Consider the following 25,559-nt stretch of genomic DNA (forward strand, 5'->3'; position numbering starts at 1 on the left):
TATACCATGGCTTCGTAAAAGCTAGACATTTAACCATTGGTCATTATAACTTCAAAAAGCTATTTTACAGATAAGCATACGTGTACAATAAAAGGTGTATTATTTTCACAAATCGATAAATATTTGTTTGTTTTTCTTTGTAAATGGTCGAATTTGTCTAATTCTAAATAGAGGAATCAGGTGCCACTGTATAGTGAGTTATCAACAAGCTTTCGCACAACCGTGCTTCATCAGGTCAAATTTATAATATTTACACAAATCAATAGATAGATTGTTTTTGTAACTTTAAACTATACGCACGCGTCACAAAGTTACAGCAGTTAGTGTGAGTTTTATTGCTGTTTTTTATCGTCATCGCGACGCCTTGCGCGTCCAATCAATTCTACGTCATTAAAAGAAAACTGCCGCTATGCGCTGTAAGCCCCCCTCCCCTCTTAAAAAAACACGCCCTGCCTGGGAGTGAAGTAATTAAGAGCATTATCCGCGCGTGCCTGTGTGTTTGTGCGTGTTTATTTTTGTTTGGTTATAAATGTCTCCAGTTTTATAAATGTTGGATTTGTTATTGTGTTTTTTTTTCTTGAAAATAATACAGTTTTTAGGTGTTCAGAATATATACATCGGTATAATGGTTGAAAGTTTGGTTTTAAATATTTGTATTGAAATGTTTTCTATAAAGTGGATTTCTTGTTTTCTAAGCCGTTGTAGCAAAAATAAGTACAGATAAACTCAATCTTGTAATGCAAGTATAGAAGCAGTCGTACTAGACCTTAATTTTGCTTGAGATCATTTTGCTTAGTGAAGTTTAAAAACTTGTTCAAATTCGGTTCTCGGTCGTCTGGCCGTGATTTTTCGTTGTATATTGTTGTAGCGAAATTGTTGGTGCTTTCCGCCGTTTTAAGTTAACCACTTGCCAACGAAAGATCCCAACCGTGATACGGGTAATGAAATTACGCATTCGGCAAGCTAAAAAATACCCTTGTGACTAACTGCCTTTGTCTGGAAACCTATTTTTGTGTTTTTTGGTCGCACCAAAAATCAGTTTACTTAGCCTACGTCGTTTGCAACTAAACTGTGAAATGGAGCAAAAACATTAGCCAACCAATTCGAACGTTTGTTCTGTGTTTATTGCCAGGTCGAGTATTTCACGACGATAAAACCGTAACATACATTGAAAAATAAAGTCAACTTAACCGCAACTAAACCAAATAACAAAAAATGCGAAAATCAATTTAGTCGACCAATTGTTTTGAATATTGAAACTGTGAAATTAAAATAAAGCTTTTCCGCAAAAAGCAATCAAAGTTAAAAGAAAAATGAAAATCGTTCCAATCGTCTGTAACTGTTTTCGTGTTTTCAAGAAGAAAGCTAAAAGTGGGTTCAATAAAAGATACACACATATATGTGTTCAACAGGTCTCCGATGGTTTTTCTGTGTACTAACAAGTTGGTTTTGTACTTTACAGGTTAAAGTTCTTACGACAATGAAAAAATAGTGTCAACCTTTACAAACCACAAAATTAACTTTACCTGCAATTAGTAACTTAACCAACTTAAAATCAACACAAAAAGATCAACCCTGTCATCAATAGTTCCCCGACCAACAAAAAAATGAACATCATCGGAAGAGGACTTTTGCTGGTCGCCTTGCTCTTCTTTCTGTCACCAGGTGGCGCTGTGGCGCGCGAGGAGCGGGAGTTACGACGGGGCAAGGAAAAGACGTGGTTGTCGCTTTGCAAATGTGCTCCGGGCGCACTGGCGGACATACGGCGGGTACTGCGCGATTACACTCAGCGACTAACTACCCGAGACCCGCTCAGTTTCGACCTGGTGGTCGGAAACGTGACAGAAATCGCCTACAGTGAGTATTTTTTGTTTTAAATCGAGTATAAAAACATACCAATCTATACGTTCCATTGTTGACCTTTTAATAGAACAGCTTAAAAATAACTCGATATCCCAGACCCACTTTCGACCTGGTTGTGGGAAACGTGACTGAAATCGCCTACAGTGAGTTATTTTTTAAAATAAAATCGAGTAAAGAAGCCCAAGTTTAAGTTTTAACGCTAATTCGTCGTCCTATTGAAGTTTTGATTTTGACAACGAAATCGACCAGAATGTTTTTTTTTATTACAATATAAACCTTTAAACCGCACCTGTTTAAATAAGTTTCAAATCCTAGAAAAATGTAGGTTTGAAATTTAATACCTGCACACATTTGAGTGTCACTGTTTGAACGTTCCAAAGGAACAATCAGCATTATCTACGTCATAGTTTAGCTATATGTTGCTTGCCATAAGATGTTAAATTTTCGGAACGTTTTATTACCTCTTTATCTGCAAGTTTTCCTGTAAAGGAGAAATTCGAAAGCCCATACAGAAGACCGTTTCTATAAAAATATTTACAATATGATGGATCTTATTGCACGGTAAGAAGATTCCATTATTCAAAACTGTTGGGCAGAAAGACAGTTTTGAGCTTGATATTAATGATAAGACCTAAGTGCCTGTTAAAAGTTGTCAAGAAGTGCCCGAACCGAAACTTTTTTTACTTTGAGTCTTTACGACCCGCCAATTCGGCCACTGCAGATAAATAGACAACTTCTTTCCAACGTACATAAGGCCAAACACCCCTTTGAACCAAATCACGCGTCAGAAAATGCGAAGACAGCCAATATAACGAGCCAATATAAACATAGTCGACAGCGATTTGCGTCTCAGTAAAGATGAAAATTGCACCGAAATTCGACGACGGCGTATAGAGTCAAACCGGTTTCTTTGAGTACGTAGTCATTATAATGGCAGCGGACACGATTTAAGTAGCGCCTGTCGTATATTGGCCGCCGTGCAATTACTTCTTGCCTCTCTACTTTAATTATATCCCACAATACACGCCTCAAGTGCTGAATCTTAATTCGCGGTTATCCTTTGTCTCACAATCGAGAATTCAATGCTGGTGATCTTGAAAATTTTGTTTGAAGATGAATTGTTAGAATTTTAACGAAAAATAGTGCTTACGTGATAAAACAATGTAGCTTTATTTGTAACAAAATGCAGGTAATGCTTTTTTACGACCTAGTTACTGCTGTTAGATGGCTTTGCAAGTAATATTTACTGTTGCATCAAATTTTTTGACTTTTACAAGAGCTGCATAAACTTCAAAATACAGGTTGTGGTTAGAAATAAGCCCGAAAAATATTTCATAAATTTATGTTGTTTTATGTTCAAAACATAAATAAATAATTTAATAATTGGTTTGCCACACTCGGAATAAAAAACACGTCACCAGCAGAATGCAGTACAATCAAAGTTTATAAATCTATTGCACGCATTGTATGTATGGGTAACACAGCAATAACTATGATTGCCGTGTGGCGTCGTAATTTGTTGAAACAAAAACATCAAACGACATCCCGGGCTGTGTTACACGATCGAATATCTTGTTCAAATCGTGGCCAATTTCCCCAATTGACCGCGTCTTGGTATTCAGTCATTTCGGTGCGGTAAAAGTGGGCTTTAATCTGCAGATAGGCTCTTCTGTCGAAACGCGATATTCTGTATAGCGTATATCTTTGGTATACAACAAGTCAAGCGATTGCAATTTGGCTTTCACAATGCTGTAGCAGTCTAAACGCGATATTCAACAGCACATATCTTCGGTATAAAACAGGGGATCTTTCATTTTTTTACGTAAGGACCTCCTAAAAATTATTTTGGCTTCGCGTGGACCATGGTTATCAAGAAATTGTTAGATATGACACTATAAATTGACGTTAAAAACAAGTAGTCTAAAAGAACCATGCTGTTTTTGGTCCGACAAATGAGAAACAGAAAAGAAGGCGCCAAGCTTTATTTTGAATTATTCATTCTATATTTAGAATTATACACCAAGATTTCAATTAGGCTTTTATGGACCCCGCAAAAGCAGTCCAAGTTGCCTACGAAGGGACCCACGGACCCTAATTTAAGAATACCTGGTATACAACATGCCGGGCGATTGCAATTTGGCGTGAGGTTTGCACAATGCTGTATCAGTCGCTGCGACCATGCAGATGCGCTGTACATAAGGCTGGTACATAAGGTACCGGCAGCGTGGCGTAGGTGTGCACGGTGACAAACCGGAATTGCCGGTTTTGATTTAGGCGCCGCCGGTCAGTTTAAGCGACCTTTTGAAAGCGAGCGTTTTTTTTACTTTGATTGGTCGACTTCGTTTTTCGGTAATACTGTACCCAAATAAATACCACTACGATGTCCAAGTTTTTTAAATCTGTTATGTTGATTCTGCAGTAGAAAATGTAACGTAATTTTGTGGACATAGTAACAACGTGACGCCATGAAATAGGTCTGCAACAAAAAAGCAGCGAAAATACGGTAAAGGGTAAGGCGACAAAATATTTTTTTACACTAAATAACAAAAATAGGTAAAAAAAAGCTTATCGAAACAATTTTTAACGCTTTATTTATTTTACAAGTTTGCTTCCAAAGAAAAAAATGATCGATTTTTTTTTCGCTATATAAAAAATGCATTTAAACAAAACAAAGCTGCGTTTCTGAAGTTTAGACTCCCGCCCTTAAACTAAAGCACGCCCTTCTAAAATAGACCAGGAATGCAATCTTCTGTAACAAGCTCGTTTGCATCGGAATTTAGCTCATTATTTCGAAGCAATTTGGCTTCGTTTTTATTGCAACGCCAACTTACATACCTCTGTAGGAGTGACCGTGATGTTTATGTAGAGGTCGGAATACAATCTCAGGCCTATTCCATCGGATTTAAAGTTTCAACACAAACCTTGGATTTTTCTCGCGTCCAAAAATTTCCAAAAAAAAAAGTTGCAAGTCCAAAATCTGAAAAACCGCTGGAGTAATTTCCAAAAAAAAATGGATTTACAACTTTATACTTTGTTTATCTGGTTTTGTTAACTATTTCTGTTGTTTCGTAACAATACGATTTTCAAAATACAGGTCATGTCAATTGTGCATAGTTGTTACAAACCCCGTACAACGCTGTGGGACAGTGGGTGTTAATTATGTCAAATTTAGAAATAAATATATTTTCATTGCTCTTGATAAATATCATCTACTGTTTTGTAGCTTCAGCTACATATAGCATTAGAATAATGCTAGTTGTAAGCTAAAAATAGGACAAAATTATTCTTCTGAATAAAATACGATTCGACCAAATTAGTTGTTTTGCGAGAAGTGGTACGCGTGGCAGTACAGTGCGTCCTAGTGGTACGAGGTCGCAAAACGGTTGGGAACCCCTGTTCTAATTTATTTATAGGGACTATACCGATAGCGGATACGTTTGGGTAAAGGTACTCTGGTTAAGACACCCTGTTCTAGGGTTTTAGTTGTATCGGCGTATAGGTGTAACGTTACCGCCTGGTCAGCGTATCTTATTGCTAACGACCTTCTCCTTGCATAGATTGCACAAAGACCCCGGAATGCAGGTGCCCTAAAGGTTACTTTAAAACGAGGGATGGAAACAGCTGCCTCAAGATTTCCGAGGATAAGGTCGATTGCAACCAGGCCGTTGAAATGTAAGCGCTTTTTGTTGTTGTTTTTTGTGTCAGCTGTCGTGAATTAAATGAAAGGGTGAGAATAAAATGAACTTTTACAATTTCCTTTTACTTTTGCAGGCGCTCTTATTTTAAGATTTTATGCATTTTCATACAGAGCGAATATAGTAAATAATGGCGCATTTAATTTACGATAATTTGTTTATAAAAGAGTATAATTGGTTGCTAAAAAGATAGATTCTGTGAATTTTAGCAAGGCTTTTAAATATAAAAGAAACGAAAATATTTTTTTGCCATTTCGTTTGCCTTTTTTTACACGTGAACCTGTAGATCTGATATACAGAATGATTTTTATGACTAAAGACGCATTCATTACAGGTAAAATGTCTTTTTTAGTGTTTTACGTTTCATACAAACTCATTTGATGAGCCTATATTTGTGATTGTGTCAAAGCATATTTTGATATCATGGGGAGAATTTAACTGGCGTAACAATTTCGTCATAAGCGGATTAGGCGAAAATACAATTTTCATCTTTCATAGGAATTAGAAACTTTTGTCTAATTACAACAATTGTTAAAAATGGCCAATAAACCGCAAACTCAAGCTAAATGCCAAATAAAATTCTGAAAGCAATTTAAACCCATTTTAAGTTCTCTTAAATTTTTGGATGTCACAATGGAGAAAAGTTTAAAACCTATTTTTTATGAAAACCCATACACATACATTTTGTTTTTCTGCGCCATATAAAACGTTTAACCAAATTAATTTGTCTCTTTTCAGTTGTGCGAGAGATTCAAGCTCCCGACTCGCTATAGCGAAAGACGACAAGGGTCTCACTAAACTGGCCGATTACATTCGGGAGCTGGATCCGACCGACAAGGACTTTTACTGGATCGGTAAGCACTTTTGTGCTCTTTTTAAAACTTAGGTTATACGGTAATATTGGATATTCAATATGCCAATTTTGCGGTGTCGTTATTCGTGTATTTCAGAATAGTATTAATCTGTGTTGCTGTAGCCGTATTTTTTTTTATTCCGAATCTGGAAATCAGGTGGCAATCTTTAACGACAATCGTATCAAATCAAGACAAGCTTTCTCACAAACTTGCTTCATCAGGTCAAAATTTGTCAAAGATTTTAATCCAATTTGTCATGAAAATATGTCAGCAGATTTCCAGGTTTAAGTCAGTATCCGATCCTATAGCAAATTGAATGTGTTATATTATGGCATGTCCGGTATGCCAGTTGGTTGTATCGATAATTGTCCCAATTTTTTATAATATCTGTGTCTTTTTTGTTATATCTGTGATTTAAATTGTAGTGTAATGTGGAAAGTACCTAAAACTTTGTTCGACATTATTGGGATTGATGTGAATGTATAATACTTTTACGCTAAATGACAACTTGATTCAGTCTCTTATTTGTCTGAATGACAGCAAGTAATTTTAATTGCCTTATTAAATATTTTCGTCAATTTATATGTAATCTACACATGCCGTATTGTAGCAGTTTAAATGGTGGCGTCGCACAAGAATTTCCTTTGTTTCATTGAAAAGATGTTTAACCGATAATCAATTTTCGCCAATCTTCAAGATTAGAATTTTTTGACAGAGTTGACAACAATTGTTTGAAAATAGGCAGTAAACTGAACTCCCAACCTAAATGCCAAACTAAAAGCTTAAAGCAAATTAAGCCTGTTTTAAGTCCTTTTTAGTTTATCGAGTTGAAAATGTGCTACACAGACGTAAAATACCAAGTGTGAACTGGAAACGAGTCGATCATTTGTCGATTATGCTTTATCACGTGAAGAACGCGTGATCGGCAAACCACCACCTGCGTGACGTGCGTGTATATCTCACGTGTGGAAATACCACAAGCGAATCAGTGTATAGTTGGACTGATCAGATAACTACCTTTGTTAAACGGGAGAAACGTTTCATTAACAATATAAAAAAAGCAGCAAAGAGAAAAAAACATCGCTTTGATTACTTGAAACAGGGGATTTTAACACTGGTTAACCAAAATGCCCCGAAGTCTTCTGGAATGTATTTAGACCAAAATTTCAGTTGTATATGTGTGCACTACATCGGACGTTAACCCTAACACTAGGTTTCCTAAATTTTTTTTTTATTTTGGACGTTCAGTTATGACGCAAATTTGTGACGTCATCTCTGAAATTTTCATACGTTTCGGTGCAAAAATTATTCTGCTTTCTCTCCTAAATATAAGGCAATATATAACAAAAAAATTGTAAAAGGATTTTGCTAAGTTAGGTCCTAAAAAAAGTAAGATGCCAGTTGCTGGTTTTTGACTTTACCATAAAAACTTACGTTTGTGCGCACATTATTTCTGTATTCGGCCTTTTGCCAAGATAAGCACTTTTGAATCGCGCCTTAAGTGTAACTTCCAAGCACCGTTTACATGCAAACATCTCATTAAATCAAGTCGAGGCTTGGTCGCATCAACTACAACCTCACACCCAAAAATTAAGAATCTATTTCTGACTTCAAACGTTTGAGTATCTACTTCGTATAGTTTTAGTTTCCTTGTTTCAGCCATAATATTTTGCCTAAGCCAGTGGTTCTAAATCTTTTTCTTTTGTGGCCCGTTTTTGTTGCACAATAATTCTGTGGCCCAATAAGTTTTTATGAAAGAACAAACTATAAAAAAGGTTTAGAACGAAAATAGCGGAGCATATATCAAAACAGATTATATATTCAACCGTGCATTAGTGAGGTTTGCTACTGAACAATAAGTTTACATTCCTTCTGAATTCCTCCTCAAGCCACTATTCCTGTAAATTAAGTATAGTGACACGAATGAAAATTAATTCTTCAATAAAACTAGCTGTTTTAAATTCGTCTGTGGCCCACCTAAAAAGTTTCCATGGCCCACTAGTGAGCCATGGCCCACTGGTTGAGAACCGCTAGACTGAGCCCTTTTAAAATTTTACTTCGTGGAATATTAGGCAATCGATGTTATAGTAACGTTTTGACTTCTGAAACCTGCATTTTTCTATGTTTTCAGGATGTATAAGGTTGTCCCTATACAAACTATACGCACATACTAAAATAGGCTACATTATTGAAATTTTGATTTTTAATTTTGCCACCGGCCTTATTTCTATTTTAAGCCTTATTACCTTTATTAATTTTCTCTTAAAAAAGCTTATTTTTAATTTATCAAATTTATAACCTTTTTTAATTCCCGCTTAGAGATTGAAGATAGGCCTAAAAACGTAATATTGTTTCACAGGTTTGTCATACAACAGCACGGACAAAGGGCGCCCCCTGTGGACATGGGAGGACGGGTCGGCTGCAAGTTACACAATCACCAGTAACCTTAAGAACAACATTGTGCGAAAGTCGCTCCTAAGGTACCTACCGACTGTATTGAAAGCAGCAAAAAATATGTTTTAGCAAAGAGGTGGGGGGATAATTTGGAACGTATAAGCCTGTGATTTTAACGTTACTTTTTTACAAAAAATAACGTTTTTTAATCACCACCAGTAACCTTAAGAACAAAATCGTGCGAAAGTCGCTAGTAAGGTGTATTAGAAGCAGCAAAAAAAATATGTTTTAGCGAAGAGGTGGGAATTAATTTGTAACGAAATCCTGTGATTTTAACGTTACCTTTTTACAAAAACAAGCAATGAACCTGCGAAAGGTATCTGTACCCATTTTTTTTTTCGAACAAAACTTGTAACTTTATCTCTAATTCATCCAAATCAACAGATTTTAACGGCAAAACTTTATGAATTTGCTACTAGCAACCTATAAAAACAAGGCCTGGTTGCTTTAATTTGGACAAATATCACAGCAGAACAACATATAATTCTCCTTTGGGACAACGACTCACGCCTTGTAATACTTGAGATCAGCTTTAATCCAATGAGATAACCCGAAATCGCTTACGATTTCTATGAAAATGGCCACGCGCATAAGTGCTGACCAAGCGTAGGAATTTCTAAAACTTGACCGATCGCCGTATTTCAATCGCCTTTCAAGTGAGAAAAGGAGCCGAACCTGCGGTGCCAATTAGTCTGGAATTCTAACAGCGCGATTCGAATTTAACTTTTGTGTGAAAATGACACGAAGCCTCTTATTTGGGTGTCGGCGACTTTTGTAAACAAACAACTGGATTTGTGCGACCTCGACGTTGTAAGCAAGATATGATTACGTCACGTTGAAACGCTTAAATGTCCCGTTCAAGTGTTAATTTGGAACTTATGACGTACATGGAAAAATGTGGTTCGACAATTGGCTTAACTTTAAAACGAGTTTGGCGTATTTTCTTTATTTAAAGCTAAATAAAGCTAAATTAAAACATGCATAACACAATGTGTATACTGTGATCAACCCTTCTGTCCAACGATAACGACACCAATTTGTATAATCCACAAAATTCCCACAGTGAGGCTAAAGCTAAAGTATGAGTATTTTAGTACACCGAAAGCCACTGTATAATTATATGTGTGCACATGTTTTGAAATAGGCTCCTCTGGCATATATTTCTTCAACCAACGTTTCGGCTTACTATACGGCAAGCCTTCGTCAGGGACTAACACACAAAGCCAACAGGGCGCAAAGTAAAATCAATCGGATTTTGAACGCGTCTCGCACATTTTTATCTCCTTTTTTTCTTTTTTGTGATTTCACTATGAGTATTTTGTTTGAAAATTCCGTACGGCATGTTTCGCAAATAATGACACTTTTATAAAATTAGATTGCCTCATTTATACTGATATATTCCAGATTTTGTACTCCTTAAAATATGCTACGTCACGCCTTGGCGTCATCAAATCGTTTTAAGCAGCCGCAAAGTTGAAACGCAAGCGGAAATTTCGCGCGAATGTGATTTTAGGGTTATTTTCAACCCTTGGGCGACTTTGCATGCCTCACAAATAGATACAGTAAACTTGGTTGCGCAACTAAATCTAATAACCTGTTCAACCGGTGGTTAAGTGAACTTTGTAGACAATACAAAGTCGCCAACGCGCTTTCTATGGCTAATGCAGATACGAATTGGCGATAAAATATACACGCGCTACACTGGTGATAATGTACCGCCATAATCTTGAAGGGTTCGATTTCATCTAACTTTAAATTGAACTCAGGACTGCAGGGTCCTGAAATGACAGGTTCCACAAATGTATTAATACTAAGGGAATCACTTACGATTTCATGATTCAAGTTTCATTACAAGCGAATTTATAAAGAAGATTTTATGTGTAAAAATTGCATTTTTACATTAAGTTTTAAATAAAACATGGTTAGAATCTAATTAGGTGGATTTAATGGGTTAATTCTAACTCGCCGTTTTTCTTTAAAAAGGGTTTTGTTACCCCTGATAAAAAAAACAGAGCGCTAGATCTTGAAAAAAATTACGCTTTGCAAATTTGTAAAGATGTGCGGTCCTTCAATTCGCCATGTTCGTTAACAGATGCTTATCGCGGTTCTATTCGTAGATGAGATTCTATCACGATTTACGAACTTTTTAAACCATAAGTGTTTCACTGGCTTTGCTCCAACATTTCTACCTACGCAAATGATTCGACAAAATATATCTAACGTTGATGTCTTGCGAGAATTTAACTAAAAACACCAGACATTTTTGGTTTGCCTACATCAAGACAAAACTGCCGCCCACGGGCTTGATCCATACAGGTGAAAATGCTGTCGAATGCAGTTCAAGACTAAATTTTAATAAAATTTAACTGAACGAAAATTCAATAAGGCCTAACACAGTTTTTATTGTATATAGTTATTGACATTTTCTTCGTATAACAATATTTAAGTTAATAAAGTTGGACAATTTTTTTGTCCGGCCCGCGATCGTAAATGCTAACAGTTATCCGGCCCGCGATAGTCAGGTCTTACAGATCTCCAGGTCTTTGTTAGAAAAGTTTGGTGACTCATTAAAGTGCTATACATTAAAGTGTTTTTCGTTAAACATGGCAGACGTTTCATTAGCAATATGGAAAAAGTCAAAAATAAAAACACCATCTTGCGAAGACAAGGTTTTGATTAATTGAACAGGTTATTGTTAACAACGTATTTTGTCAGACTTTCTGCGCAAAAAACATATCTAATGTCTTATGAGAAGTTAACTAAACGCACGTTACATTTTTGCATTGCCCATACTCTCAAGTTTAGCGTCTCCAATACGGAAATAGCGATTAAACTAAGATCCGGTATTCCAGAGAATAATCGGTATTTGCTTTTTATGTTTGATTGTTTATAATCTACTATAAGCCCTATATATTGGGAAGAAAAGGCATCTGTAACCGCTGGCGTGTTTTTAATAATTTAAAAACCGAAAAAAAAGCGTTGGCTAAATTTACCCGTTCAAACCTCTCTGTTTGGAAAATCTGATTATCAACATTTAAACGCCTAGGTGTTTTACTGACATTATCAAATATAGATCTTTAATAGCGTTGTATGTTAAGGCCCTTTGCTTGATCTTATGCCTTGTATTTCTTCTTAAAAGCGACTATGAGACAAATTAACTTGTATTGTTTAAAACTTACTAGAAATTCGGACCCATAGATTATATATTTCATGACTTAAAAAAATGAGGTTTAGAAAAAAAAAACGATATTTTCTTAGTTTAGAAGCAAATTCGCTTTCCCTTTGCAAATCGTTGTTAAGTCGTTAAACAAAAGAAAGTTGTTTGTTGTGTAAAGCAGATTTAGAGCGTTCTTGGTAAACCTAAACCTTTCTCTGTAGGCCTAAAGCAAACGGCGAAATGTCAAATGTGAATTCATGCTTATACGATGTTTAGTCCCAAAACAAGAGGCGCATTATGGCCGGTCGTTCGCCTATAACTTGGTTCTGTGTTGCTTGGTAATCTTTCATCCCGGATCGGAGTCGACCGCACCAAGCACTGTTTGCAAGGCCCTCTTTCCAAATAAGGAGCTGCAGGCATCGGCCTTTGATTTAAGCTTCAAACAGCAGCACTTAGGCCGGATTTAAATCCTCGTGGCCCTTGGCTAAGTTCGTTAGCAAGTACTTAAAACTCGTTGAAATTAGCGATCCTTCGTGACTAATTAGTTTCAGTATGATTGAACTTGTTTTTGTCCTTTTTTCGGGTTTTCCGATACTATCGGTTTGGCGGCGATACCCGATACCTTGGTTGGTATTCGTATTCGTCCGATACTGGTAGTATCGGCACCAATACAAAATTAAAATGATGTAATTATTTCTTTAATTTACTGCGATTTGATTTAGCATTTTCTACGGAAGATTAATTTGTAAGAAAAGTTGGGAAATAGATATCTAAACTTTACCACAATATAAGCAAATAATGGCTCAACCTCGTGGGTTTTATTGGCATGTCTCTACATTTACTTTAATTTTATTTTGATTTGATCTCACGTAACGACGATATGGCTTGATATCAGTTCGAGTTGTTGTACTTTTGATCAAGTAATTGACATTTTTTCGGAAAGAAATAATACTTAGTATCAAACAGCCCTAGTTTTTACAATTCTTGCGTAATTACCAAGGGTTCCGTACATGAAAGCCTTATTTTTTTATTTTTGGGGGGTCCACGTTAAAAAAAGTTTTAATTTAACCAACCGACCAAATCGAATTCACCAACTCGTGGTCTCGAAACTTCCAACATGTATTACAAATGTATTTTTAGGTTTAATTTACGCAATTGAAAGGGCGACACGCACTAAAAATACAGGCCAGACCGTTGTAAAACAACTTTACGATCAAGATATAGACAACAGTTTTATAGACAACAGTTTTTTGTAGACAACAGCTTGCTGCTAATAGCTGTTCTCGGAACTGTGTATGAAGTCTGGATGCCAAAGCAATTAGCCTTGTTTCTAAGAAGTGGGTGGCCATTTACGTAGTTTATTGGTCTTTTAAAAGGCTTGATTTAAGAGCTGGTGCTTCAATACCCCATGTATATAAGTGACTATGATTGACTATGAGTGGGCCGTACAATGCACTTGACTCTATTAAATAAATTACGACCCGCGTGCGTAGATATCGTCATCTTCAAAGTATATCGTGCATTACACAACTACACAAACTAATTGTACAGTGCGCACTCAGGACCTTTATCAGGGGAAACCTAATTAGCGTTTTTTAATAAAATTCGGCGTTGGATTTCAGTTGTAAAGAAGGTTTCGCCACACCTAACTTATGGGTGGAGTAATTGTAATTTTCAGGTAATATAAGGCAACGTGTGGGGGTTGCCGATTAACAGATAACTATAATCGTTATTAATATATACCATATATATACCATATATATATATATTTCTACGAATTCATAGCGGTTAGGCAGCCTTTTCATTTATCTGTGTTTACTCTTCCACTGGAAATTACTTAGTTTTTTGGTTCTCTGTGGAAGATATTATTTACACATAATTATTTTGTTAATGCCAGTATTTCAATTACAAGTTCTGTCTAAACTTAATCTCGTATCAAAGTTGAATACAATAAACTTTTAGGAACTTGACAATTTCGGGCAATATTCAGCTAATTGTGTGTTGGCTTGAATTTGCACTTTACATATCTCGTTCAAATTAATAAAGTTGCATTCTCGTACATTGTGACGTCACACAAAGCGCTTGTGAGCGCATAAATACGGATACGTAGAGTCGATATAGCCTAAGGGCTGTAAGTAACACGGCCTGCATAAGGTGACGGACTGGTGTAAATCGCTTACAAGACTTGATTCTATGATGCGATTAAAGCATGGTAACAGCGTCTATGGTTTTTGGTTACTTTACTTAGCGATTTTAGTAATACCGTTTGTTAGGATTAGTTTTGTAGGACTTATTTACACGTAATTTCTCGCGCTTGGCGTTGAAAATACATTTGGATTTTAATTCTGAGATAATGTCAAGATTTTCAAAACATTTGTTTAATTATAGTTTTATTATGATGTGACCTATATTCCAGCTTCCCAAATAAACTATTAACAGTTCCAAGTAAACACGCCTGTAATATATATATATATATTTATAATAATATAGCCTCTAGTCTAAATGTTGTTCATTAACAAAATCTTTCAGTTTGTTTTGAAAAGGGCTAAAAATCCTAATTTTTATTAATTTTTTTAGTATTTACAAATCACGAGTTGGCTTACAAAATTTTACACAAAAATCGTTGACTTAAATCTAAATTAAATGTATCTGACTTCGGTATGAAAATGTAATCTCAACTGAGATACAAGTTACTTTAATGCAGGCGTTCTTAAACTGGGGTCCATGGACCCCTTTGGGGGAATCAGCCCATTTATGAAGTCCATTTGTATTGTGACATCAATTTATAACGTCATCTTTTGAATTCTTTGACTACAGGGGTCCAAGCGATACAAAAATATTTTTTGGGGGTCTGCGGTGATAAAAGTTTAAGAACCCCTGATTTAAATAAATAAGTACGGAAGCCGACAAAGAGAAATATTCTGTTTCCCACTTTCAAACGTGAAAAGTTTTTATAAATAAAACAGTTTAGGAGCCCTTAACTAAAATATGTTAAACGAATCCAAACTCGAACGTCAACTTACACGTATTGTGTGCAGCGTGAACGGCGGCCCGCAGGCAGTGGAGCGGGTGGCGATCAGCAAGGATTACGAGGGCGCCCACTGGAGGCAGGAGAGATGCGGAAGTAGCATTTCCACGAGACCGCCACCTAAGCTCAAGTACATCTGCGAATTGTAAGTACCAAAACACATAAATTGTGTGTCTAAGTTGATGACTTGAAAACACGTGAAACATCCAGTGACATGACTTAACGTAGCAAAGTATACCAGGGGTTTCTTAAACTGGGGTCCACGGACCCCTAGAAGGGTACATCGAAGTCGTATAAAGTGGACTTGTTTAGGCGTTCTATGAAGACCTAATTTAAATATTAAAAAATGAGCTTTTTTTAAATAAAAATAATTTCTAGCTTGCCTTGCTAGCATCATTAAGAAAACGTGTGGCCCCCTTTAGTTTTTTCTAGGGGTCCGTATTAAAAAAGGTATAAAAAACACTGTTATAGATTAAGGGTCCCCAATTCCTTTTCAAATTACATTTTTTCACCTGTGGGGTCCTTTTGTCGAAATAATGGAGGATTTTTAAAACCAGAAAATTAAAATAATTAGAATAACTTATCTAATACCGAACTCAGGGTACCTAACTGTTAATTGAAATAGTATACATATAGTTTTTATCAGTCAATAAATTAAAAGGTGTTCTGCAGACCTCTCAAAACTTTTTAACATTCCCAACTTAGCGAACCACTGCACTACTTCAGTAGTTATCCTAAACTATGTTCTTTTTTATTTGCAGCACAATGTTCAAAGTGAATATTCAGGCCGTAACTGCAGACGTTCCGGACCGAAAGCACTTTGCAAACGCGGGTCTCGGAAGAAAATAATCCCAGCAATGTATTTATTTCAACCACAGTATTCCAATCTATGCTTCATTGTATCCATCCCCTTGTATACGCACGATGTGGACTTAGTTTCCTCGATTTGGCTTCTACAGCTTTAGTTTTATGACATCCACAAGTTTCATTAAAGGTTCTACATTTTGTTATTGGGGTTTGACTCTTTATGATTGCACTTACTCAAACCTTTCCTTGAAATATTTTTGAATAGGCTTGTTATATCGTGAATGATAATTCTATGTGCTGCTTTCACCACTGGCGATTTATGTTTGATCTTTATTTAAGAAAATTGTAATGCACCACAGTATTTCAACGGTACTGTAAACTAATGAGATAAAAGTAGAAATCGAACATTACAAGTATTAGATGAAGTTTTAAATTAATTATTCATAGGACAGTTTTTGTGTCTATTAATCTGATCAATTACATCAACGTACAGCAGAAACTTCATTTTCCCATGTAAAATACCAAACTATATCCGCACTTACAATTGTTTTGATTCGTTTGGATACAAGAAATAAACCACACAAATTCATTTGTAAATCCTTTTGTTTTTACGTTGATTTTTTCTTGCGAAAAAGTGTGAAAACGCTGGAAATATTCCGGTCAATTTACTTTTTTGCAACAGTCGATGATCAAATCGCCTTTCTCTCTTGTATTTATGTGAACTTCTTAACGCGATTCGTGTTTTTCTGTGGTCGAAACGGTTTTTCCGGCATTGTATGTATGTCACCTTGTTGAGATAAATACTAAAGCAGTGGTTCTACGAATGTGTTCAACTGGTTGGAAATTTGCTATATTTTATCGGGGATTTTGGCTCCAATACGCCATGCTCGTTGCACAAAGTTTTTAAATAAGTTGCGCTTGAATCTTAGACAACTGTAAGCCTATGAGACAACTCATAGGACTATTTGAAAGAAATTGAGCGGCGTGTTACTTTTTCAAATTTTAACTTGGTTGTTCAACTAAAACCTATTTTTCTAGCTCAGCTATAGATTATTTCATTTCAGAACTAGTATTTCTAATTTTATTTTTGTTCAGCATAGCCTGTAGCTCTAGGATTGTTTTTGTTTTCTAAGCCCCACAATATATACTCGTGTTATCAATATACTCGCTTTATTTAATCGTTTTCGAGTGCGTATTTACAAGCCGGAAGCAAAAAATACACAACTGTCAGCGCTTACCCCAATTCAGCAAAGCCATTTTGTTCATAAGCAAAGCAAGTGTTTTAAGTTAAGGTGTGTGGTACATTGTTAATAAGTGGAAAGATGTCGATGGACGTAACTGGTGAGCAGTTGTGAAAGTAGATACTTTTTTATCAGAACGCGTGAAAATTTCCAGAGATGACATCACGAAGTTGCGTCATATTATGACGTTTAAATCAAGTAACCTCAGAAAACCCAAAATTATCGATCAAAGTGGTGCACAAATATGCAACTGGAAACGTCGTTTAAGTACATTTAAGCAGGTGACGGGATGAACTGGTTAAAAACAAACGCGGCCTATGATAAATAAAACATTTTATACGTTGTAAAGTATCTAAAAAAGCTTTTTTTTACTGGGACGCCGTTCAGGCTTACTTTCATCACTGCTGTATAGCATCGAAGTCGTATAAACACGTCCGTCGTCCATATACGCTCAAACACGATGGAACTTGTTTTTTTACGTTTGATTTATCCACAATCGACAATAGACTGATTATTTTGAAGTACAATAGGGTTATTTTGACCTGAATTCAAGGCGTTAGTTACAGCTTAAACAAGCGTAAAGATGTCGTGTATAATCGACTTTACAAAACGCGAGTTCCTTCTGCTAAAAATTAGCGACTAAAAATGCCTTTACGATGAATTATAATGAAGCTAAAGCCAGGGTTTAAAAGCTTGAAGCATTTTTACAAATGTTAAGTAGCGTTGGCACAGGGATCCTTAATAATAGGCGTCTCTGCCAGTGGTTCCCAACCTTTTAGTTTCATTACCCCTGGACTGAATGGATATCATCAATTAATGAATAACATGACTAAAGTGGTCTAATGTTTGCATTTAAATAAAAAATCAAGATTCAATCAATTACGGCTGGAATACTACTGTTCGTCATTCAACTGTCAGATATAGCAAATGCAAACATTAGATATTTTACCATTGTTATAACTACCAAACAAATTGCCAGATTAATGCTTTTGGGTAATGGCCCACGGGTTACGAACCACTGGTTTAAATATAAGTAACGGTTGTCTTTTGGCGCAATACTCTACAACAGCTACAAGAGAAGAAAAGGTAAACTTGTTCACGACTGTAATACACGAGTACACGATGTAATGATAATAATTAATAATACAGTATGTAGAGTAGATAGATGCAAGAAAATAGAAAAGAAACAAAGTCGAAATTGCGGCGGCATCTGTACAACGATTCACTCCGTAGCGTCGGTCGTGGTATCCGGCTTTTCGCTGGTGGTCTTATCCGGAGCGCTGGCGTCCGACGTCTCTTGCTTCTCTTCATCTTTGGAAGGCTCGGGTGCGCTTCGGGCACTTGTTTGGCGCTTCTTTTTTCGCTGTTTTGTAACAAAGAAACTATTGTTTAAAACAATAACAATGGGTTGTCTTTGTAGAGTCTTCAACAACTGACATTTGCGTTGATGGTTGAGCTGTTTTACAAAAACTAATATTGACAGAAACTAATATTGCCACCTAAATATAAAACATCGACACATTTGTTCTGTGTTAAATGTTCCATTACTTGTACTCAACAGATGGTACAGCAAATATCCGGTTTTAAGTAAGGTGCGCAAAAAATTAACGCCGGTGTAATAATGTTGCGGCTGTCATAAGTTATCGTTTCTCTTTGCTACATTGAATTGACCTGTAATCTTAAGCTTGCGTCAAGTGCAAGTTTGGGTATAAAGTAAAATTTAGTCAATTTTTATGTTACGTGTCAGTGTTGCAAACAAGTCATTTCGAAATAACCTAAATTCAAGTCATGTATTTTTGAATGCATAAAGAGTCATGTCCCAGTCAAGTCGTAATTTTCCAAGTCAATTCCTGTCATAAAAAATAAAACGTATTAAAATTCGTAAACTCGTCCAATTATGACCAATAACTCAAATCAAAAATAGGAAGAACGCAACATATAGCAAGCAAATTGCTTCAAGTGGAAAAATTAAAATAAATAAACCAATATTATCAAAAATTGCTTATCGAAAACACTTCGTTTTAACCCAAGTCATTTGTCCAAAAGACTTAGGTCTAGTAAAGTCATTTTTGTATTAAGTCAAGTTATTTAAAATCAGTGACTTGAGTGCATTTAGGTCATTACAACACTGCCTATAGTGCCTAGTGGTACCCAGCGACAGTAAACAAAAATATTGGTAACTGTTCAAAAAAAAGTATTGTAGGCCTGGTGACTTGACTTGGACTTGACTTAACTTGGACTTGACTGGGATAACTATAATGACTTGGACAGGATCTTGACTAGATAATTGTTGAAAATGACTAACTTCGACAATTTAAAATAATTTTTAACTGAAGATGATACAAGCATGTATCAAAACTTCTTAATTAAGATGCTGTCGATCTACTCGACCCTTTTTTGGCTTTGTAATTTATTATCATTAAGCTACATTACAGATTCGTGCATAGTGTACCCATTTAAATGATTTGTTTACAAAAGTGTTAAAATCTCACCTTCTTTTCGACAACTTTCCACCAGTTCTTGGGATACCTTCCGATGTTGTCCATCAGCTTCTCAGCTCCCTGCCAGTCTTGCTCCCACTTGCGGTGATTGTACTCGGGCTCCCGCATAGTGATCCGACTCAGGATCTGCTGGTTTTCACGAGTAACTCGCAGCAACTCGCGCTGACGCTTCTCACGGTTCAGGCTGGAAAGTTACATTAAAGATTATGAATCAAACGAAGAATGCAATTTTTTAAAGTTTTTTTTCGTCTTTGGTGGAATTTATCAAAAAGCGAAAAAAAACGCCTGTTTGGCGCTAATTGCCAGAAAAAACGATTTTGAGATATTTAAAAGACTGAAAATTGATAAGAAACTGAATAAAAATAAAGGCATATTATTTACATATTGCACCGTATGACTTAGGAAACTTAAGTTCATTTTTTGCCGAATTATTCTATAAATGGTTCAATTGCCGTTATTTCAAACAGTGTGTGAATCTATTTTTATTGTCTAATCATAATTAACGCATTCTTTTTAAATTAAAAGTTTAGCCGACTTAAACAAAAACAACAACAAAAGGTTTTTGCTCGAAAACAACAATTGTGTTTTTACAATAAATTGTTTTTGTCCATGGCTCCACCCAAGAAAAACGCCCTTGATCACGAGCTTAAGTAAAACTGCAGTCAGGTTAGCAACAGTTATACTATTACTTCCGTGAATTGTAGCTTTTTCTCATTTCCTTTGCTCAAACAAGGCTTTTGAGTCCATGGGGTTGTATTTGGAAAACAAACAAAAAGGTTGTGGACCTCATTGAGTCATGTGTATGAGGTTACGTTTTCACCTACTCATGTTGGCCAACAGAAGTTGCTATTGTGTCACACCTTAAGAAACCCTTGACAAATACCCAGGATCATGTGACCCAGATTGTAAAGCACTCGATGTAAAAAGCAATATAAACTTAAAATTTGCACTGGTTGAAGCAGTTTAAATTAGCAATGGTAAATTGACCGTATTTAATCAATGAAAAATTAAAACAAAGTGTTTAAGTATTTACTAAACTCCGTGGCATATTAAATTAGTTAGTAAAATTTGTACTAAGTAATAAAAAGTCTTTAAGTATTCAATAAGGGGGACGCAATATTATTAATAGACATTTTACTAGTAAAATGCTCCTTCAAGAGTCCCCCTGTTTTTCATTTTGATTTTTTCTCGTCAAATATCCATCAATTTGCCTTTAAATACAGAAATTCTTCGCATATCAAGATAAAGGGACTTAGTTCGGTAGTGTTGCAAAGATTTTGCTTACTTAAGTGCACTTCACTCACAACTTTTAAATGACTTTAGTATTTCAATTACTTCACTTTACTGCATTCATTTAGACAAATCACTTAATTTAGATTTAAAACGACTTTGACTTTTTGTTTTTTGTTGAAAATTAATTGACTTGGACGAGTCATTTAGAAATGACTAGTTTACAACACTGTAGGATAATGACCTGCAGTGCCTTGCACATATTTCCCATAACACGCCGACTACTCAACGCCCAGCGCGTGCTAATGTTTGGTGCCACGCGAACCTTACAGATAACAATCAGCGCGAAAACCCATCGAGCTTTAACCGGTTTGACTTGATTAAGGTTAGACCGGCGCTAAACGCTAACTTGTGAGTTGTAACGCTGTTGCATGCTTTTAGGCGCTGTTCACAGTTTTGTAGATGTTGGTGAACGATTTAGCTGTCAATCGTCATTGCCACTTTTTGGACATCTTTGTAAACTGCTTTTTGGCATTTGTTTTTGTTTAACAGCAATTAACCAATACACTAGGGTGTATCGTTATAAAATCCAAAACCATCGGCGGCAGGTTTTAGCCAGTCGATTTATTATTAATCATTAAGGATCTGAAGATGCCACTTGGCTAAATATCTTTTCTTTTTAAACAAAACGTCTGATCCTGTTTTCATTCATGTTTTTAATGAGTTTTACTTGTTAACCAATACACTATACAACCAACTTTATTTTTGTTTAGTAGATTGTGGATGTTGTGATGGTTACCGTTAGGGATACGACAAGGCAAATCCACCTTTATAAGTACATTAATCGGCAAAGAATGCATTGCAAAGGCCCGTTTACACTACAGCTGACTGAGCTGAACAAAGCGTAATTTGCATTTAAATTCTATTGTGGCGAGCGTTTCACGCTTTGCTAAACTCAAGCCCGCAGTGCAGCTATTGAAACACGTTACGTTTTGGGGCGATTTTTACGCCCAGCGCAGCTCACTGCAGCTGTAATGAAAACAATTTCACACCCAGTGCAGCTCAGCTCACAACATTTGGCGACACACCATTCACCGAAAATGAGCGAATTGACCATCTCGTGCTAAAGTGTTCAGATTTTTTGGCATGTTACGCAACTCCAGAAGATGGATTTCCGGCATATTTTTTACATTTACCTGTAGACATATTTAAAAGTTTTTCTTGCAGGTCTATGAGTATAGTCGTTTCTTATAACAACCCTTCCAGTTACCTTTTCACACAAGTTAAATCTGTCCCTGAAGTCATGGGTTTTGTTGTTACCTCTTGTAAGTGTAGGCTATTTGTTTTTTTATCAAATCTTTCACTTATAACTTTTTACCCAAGTTAAGTCTATCCCTAAAGCCTTGTTACCTATTGTAAGTGTAATCGTTTCGTTTTTCAACTTTAGTTAAACTTTTAGCACCTGTTAGGTTTATCCCTGAAGCCGTATGTTGTGTTTTTACCTCTTGTAAGTGTAGTCGTTCCTGTTGTCCACTCTCCCTCGAGTTCTCATCACCAAACTCATCTTCTCGAGGAGGATCCTGTTGTCCCTTTCAATTGTGCTCATCTTTTCCTCTTCAAGTTGCAACTTCTTCAGCTTGAGATGCATGTGGACGTAGGTCTGCGGGGGCCTCGTATCCACCATAGACTTGGCCGAGTGGACCTAAGTAGAAGCAAACAGGGAATTTGTAAAGCCTCTTGTTTTCCAAACGAAAATAGCTCCTCCAAACATTTTTGTTAAAAATTATTAACTAAGTAAGTTTCAGTAGCCACGCATAATAATCAGCACAAAAAACAAACTGTTTTGTATGAAGGTAGTTTTACCAGATCGATTTATGAAACTTAAAACCGTACTGGAAAATAACGGTTTCGTATATGGAGTGAGCTTGTGTTAAACGCAGGGTTTCTCAAACGTTTTTTACCCCATAAAATTTTTTCGGCTTCGCGTGTACCACGGTAGGCAAAAAAATTTCAAAAATGACGTCATAAATTGACGTCACAATAAAAATAGACTTCATAAATTTGCTGATTTCGGTGAAAAAACGTGAAAGTGGAATGGAGTCTAAATACTCTGTTTTATTTTTAAATAAACTGTTTCCTATGACAAATTGATTACTTCTTACATATAGACTAACATTTCAATTAGGCCTTTGTGGACCCCCTAAAACTGGTTTACGGCCCCCCAAGGGGTCCATGGACCACAGTTTAAGAACCCCTGTGTTAAAAAAATATTATTGTTGGTTTTAAGTGAAGAGTCTTTACGCTGTTGTGGAAAGAAAACATGTTTGGGCAGAACCTAGAACGTGAAATGAGGAATTGCCTTCACTTCAAGGATGTTTGCACAACCACAGACCAAGTTAACCTCAATCCGATGAAATATGATGTGTTTTCTCGATCTGCACTGTGTAACTTATATTGATTTCACCGCAGTAGAACCCCTTCGGATAAAAAGTTGCTCTATGTTGAAATCACATTCGTGTTATTTTATAAAGGCAGGCCTGTCTTAAGCAAATATAGTTTCACTGGTAAAAGTAAACTACACGAACTTGACTAAATGCGGAACATCCGGAACTTAACCTGATAACAAAATAATATGTGAAAAAAAATAAATGACGGGCTGGTAATAATGTACATTTTCACGTATGTTGTGGTCTGCGTGGTTTTAAGAACACAGTTATTCATCCTTTATTAATGTATAATTTACGGCGAAGCCCCGAGACATTCTTGTGGCCGAATTAAATGATGATTATAATGTACTTTTTCCCATATGTTGCGGTCTGTGGTTTTAAGCACAGTGTACTTCAAAGAGGGGTAAAGTCACTCATTCTTTACAAATATAATTTACGGCAGAACATCAAGAGATTTTTGTGGCCGAATTACAACAAAATTCGGTACCGCGCATTGTACAATTTAAATGCCAGTTTAGTCAACATTAAACAAAGGCTAAACAATCATTACTCCACAGGCATATGTGACGACAGGATGGTATGGCCAAGGTGGACCACAAAGACTTGTACATAATACGTTTGTTTTTATACAAATACGCCTGTATTGATCACAAAAGCGCTGTTTGTTTTTTAAACAACCCTGGAATCCTGTGTTGGAATTAGATTTGGCTCGAGAACAAGGTCCAAAAAACGAGTTTTGTGTGCGTACTTGTGTTATTACATGTTATTGCAAAAGAAACGTTTTATTCAGCCACTAAGCATAGTATGCTTATTATGCATCAATTCCTGTGATTTAATCGGAGCATTTACGATTGGCATATTGCACACTAGCGCACTCACGTGATGGATTTTCTTGTCGGTTTTTATCATATAACTATACCAAACTCCAAGATTGCAATATTACCAAATTATGGTTCATAATATCCAATCTGTGCAGCAAAATATCACAGTCCATACAGGCCAAGGTCATACCACGTTAAAAAAAAACTTTATTGGAAAATGCTATACAGATTTTCAGTTTTCAACATTGGTTTTTAAGAATGCTCTATAAAAATATATCACGTTTAATTCCACTGTAAGGCTTTTTTTAAATATATATTTATACAGGTCTCTGAGTTATTAATTCAAAAGTACCACTTTAAACAGGTTACATACTTTTGCATATTTAAAACAAATGAATCTTCCTTTTAAACGTTGTAGGCCTAGTGTACGTTTGTTTTAATACTTTCGGGAATGTTATTCAAAATGCTTCTAAAAACGGCACACAAACGATTTGCTTCTGTAAGGGTGCTCCACTCAAGGTTTAGGAATTGTAAGGTTTCTTTAAAAAAATAGGAAATATATAAATATCCACACTTGGGCAGTCTAGTCCAACCACTTATGTGAGCTTTCCCATATTTTCCAAGTGCCCTGTGAGTGCGTTCTGTCCATTGAATGGTACTCAAAAGGCTGAAGTTATGTTTGCTCTGACCACTGTGCATATGTGGCAGAATAGGTGATTGAACCTATATAATTGTAACTCTAAAGCTAAATCCTGTTTGGTTACGCGATTATACGTATTTCTTTTTATAAGGATTAGCCTTTTGCATTTTTTAATACGGACGTAAGTAAATTATATAACATAGGATAATTTTAGTAGTTAAAAAAGTTGATATTTTCTATTACGCCTCGGGGGATTTAAAACAGTGCCAAAATAGTATCAAAACGCAAAACCTTAACCTAGCAATATGTAGCAACACATAGTGATACTTTGATGGTAAAAATAGTTCCAATGACAAAAATGACACAAAACACCACTCCAACTCAAGGTTATTTGGCGCTAGTCTAGAATCCTACCACAACGCACATTATTTGGGTTAGGGGTCAAGTATTATTATTAAATAATGAATATAATAATACCTGACCCACCAACATCCCAACCCAAATATTGTGCGTTGATTTATTAATTGTGGTAGGATTCTAAACCAGCGCCTTTAGCTTTTTCTTACCTTTCTTCGGTGCTCATTGTAGTAGGTTGTGTCCCATTTCTGCTGCAGCAACTTGTTGTGGGTTGGCAAAATTGGTTCGTAGGCTCGATGCATGTCTGCTTACAGTCTTTTACCCATCAAACACCCTAAACATGAATGTACCTTTAATTAGGCGATAAGGCGTCGGGGAAACAATAAAGATTAGACACCGGAGAACTACGACAGGCAGGCCAATACAAAACGACAATGGAATAGCTGAGCAGAAGGCTGCCCTAG

At 36.1% G+C, this 25,559-nt stretch overlaps 2 protein-coding genes across 2 annotated transcripts; one reads left to right on the plus strand and one right to left on the minus strand.

Moving 5' to 3' along the window:
• The first annotated feature begins 1,468 nt into the window (after nucleotides 1-1,468).
• LOC146146656 (uncharacterized) lies at nucleotides 1,469-16,090 on the plus strand. The gene is made up of 6 exons (XM_083387417.1): nucleotides 1,469-1,857; nucleotides 5,421-5,535; nucleotides 6,297-6,412; nucleotides 8,772-8,892; nucleotides 15,062-15,196; nucleotides 15,813-16,090. The coding sequence occupies exons 1-6, from the start codon at nucleotides 1,608-1,610 to the stop codon at nucleotides 15,898-15,900; spliced, it is 825 nt and encodes a 274-aa protein (XP_083243543.1). The 5' UTR covers nucleotides 1,469-1,607; the 3' UTR covers nucleotides 15,901-16,090.
• Nucleotides 16,091-18,186: 2,096 nt separating this feature from the next.
• LOC146146657 (sperm axonemal maintenance protein CFAP97D1-like) lies at nucleotides 18,187-25,508 on the minus strand. Its single transcript, XM_083387352.1, has 4 exons — nucleotides 25,305-25,508; nucleotides 22,333-22,532; nucleotides 19,592-19,784; nucleotides 18,187-18,462 (listed from the first exon to the last, which is right to left on the minus strand). The coding sequence occupies exons 1-4, from the start codon at nucleotides 25,395-25,397 to the stop codon at nucleotides 18,322-18,324; spliced, it is 627 nt and encodes a 208-aa protein (XP_083243478.1). The 5' UTR covers nucleotides 25,398-25,508; the 3' UTR covers nucleotides 18,187-18,321.
• Between the last annotated feature and the right edge of the window lie 51 nt (nucleotides 25,509-25,559).

Source organism: Ascidiella aspersa, chromosome 4, assembly GCF_963924565.1.
Source record: "Ascidiella aspersa chromosome 4, kaAscAspe10.2, whole genome shotgun sequence".
In the NCBI taxonomy this organism is placed as follows: domain Eukaryota; kingdom Metazoa; phylum Chordata; class Ascidiacea; order Phlebobranchia; family Ascidiidae; genus Ascidiella; species Ascidiella aspersa.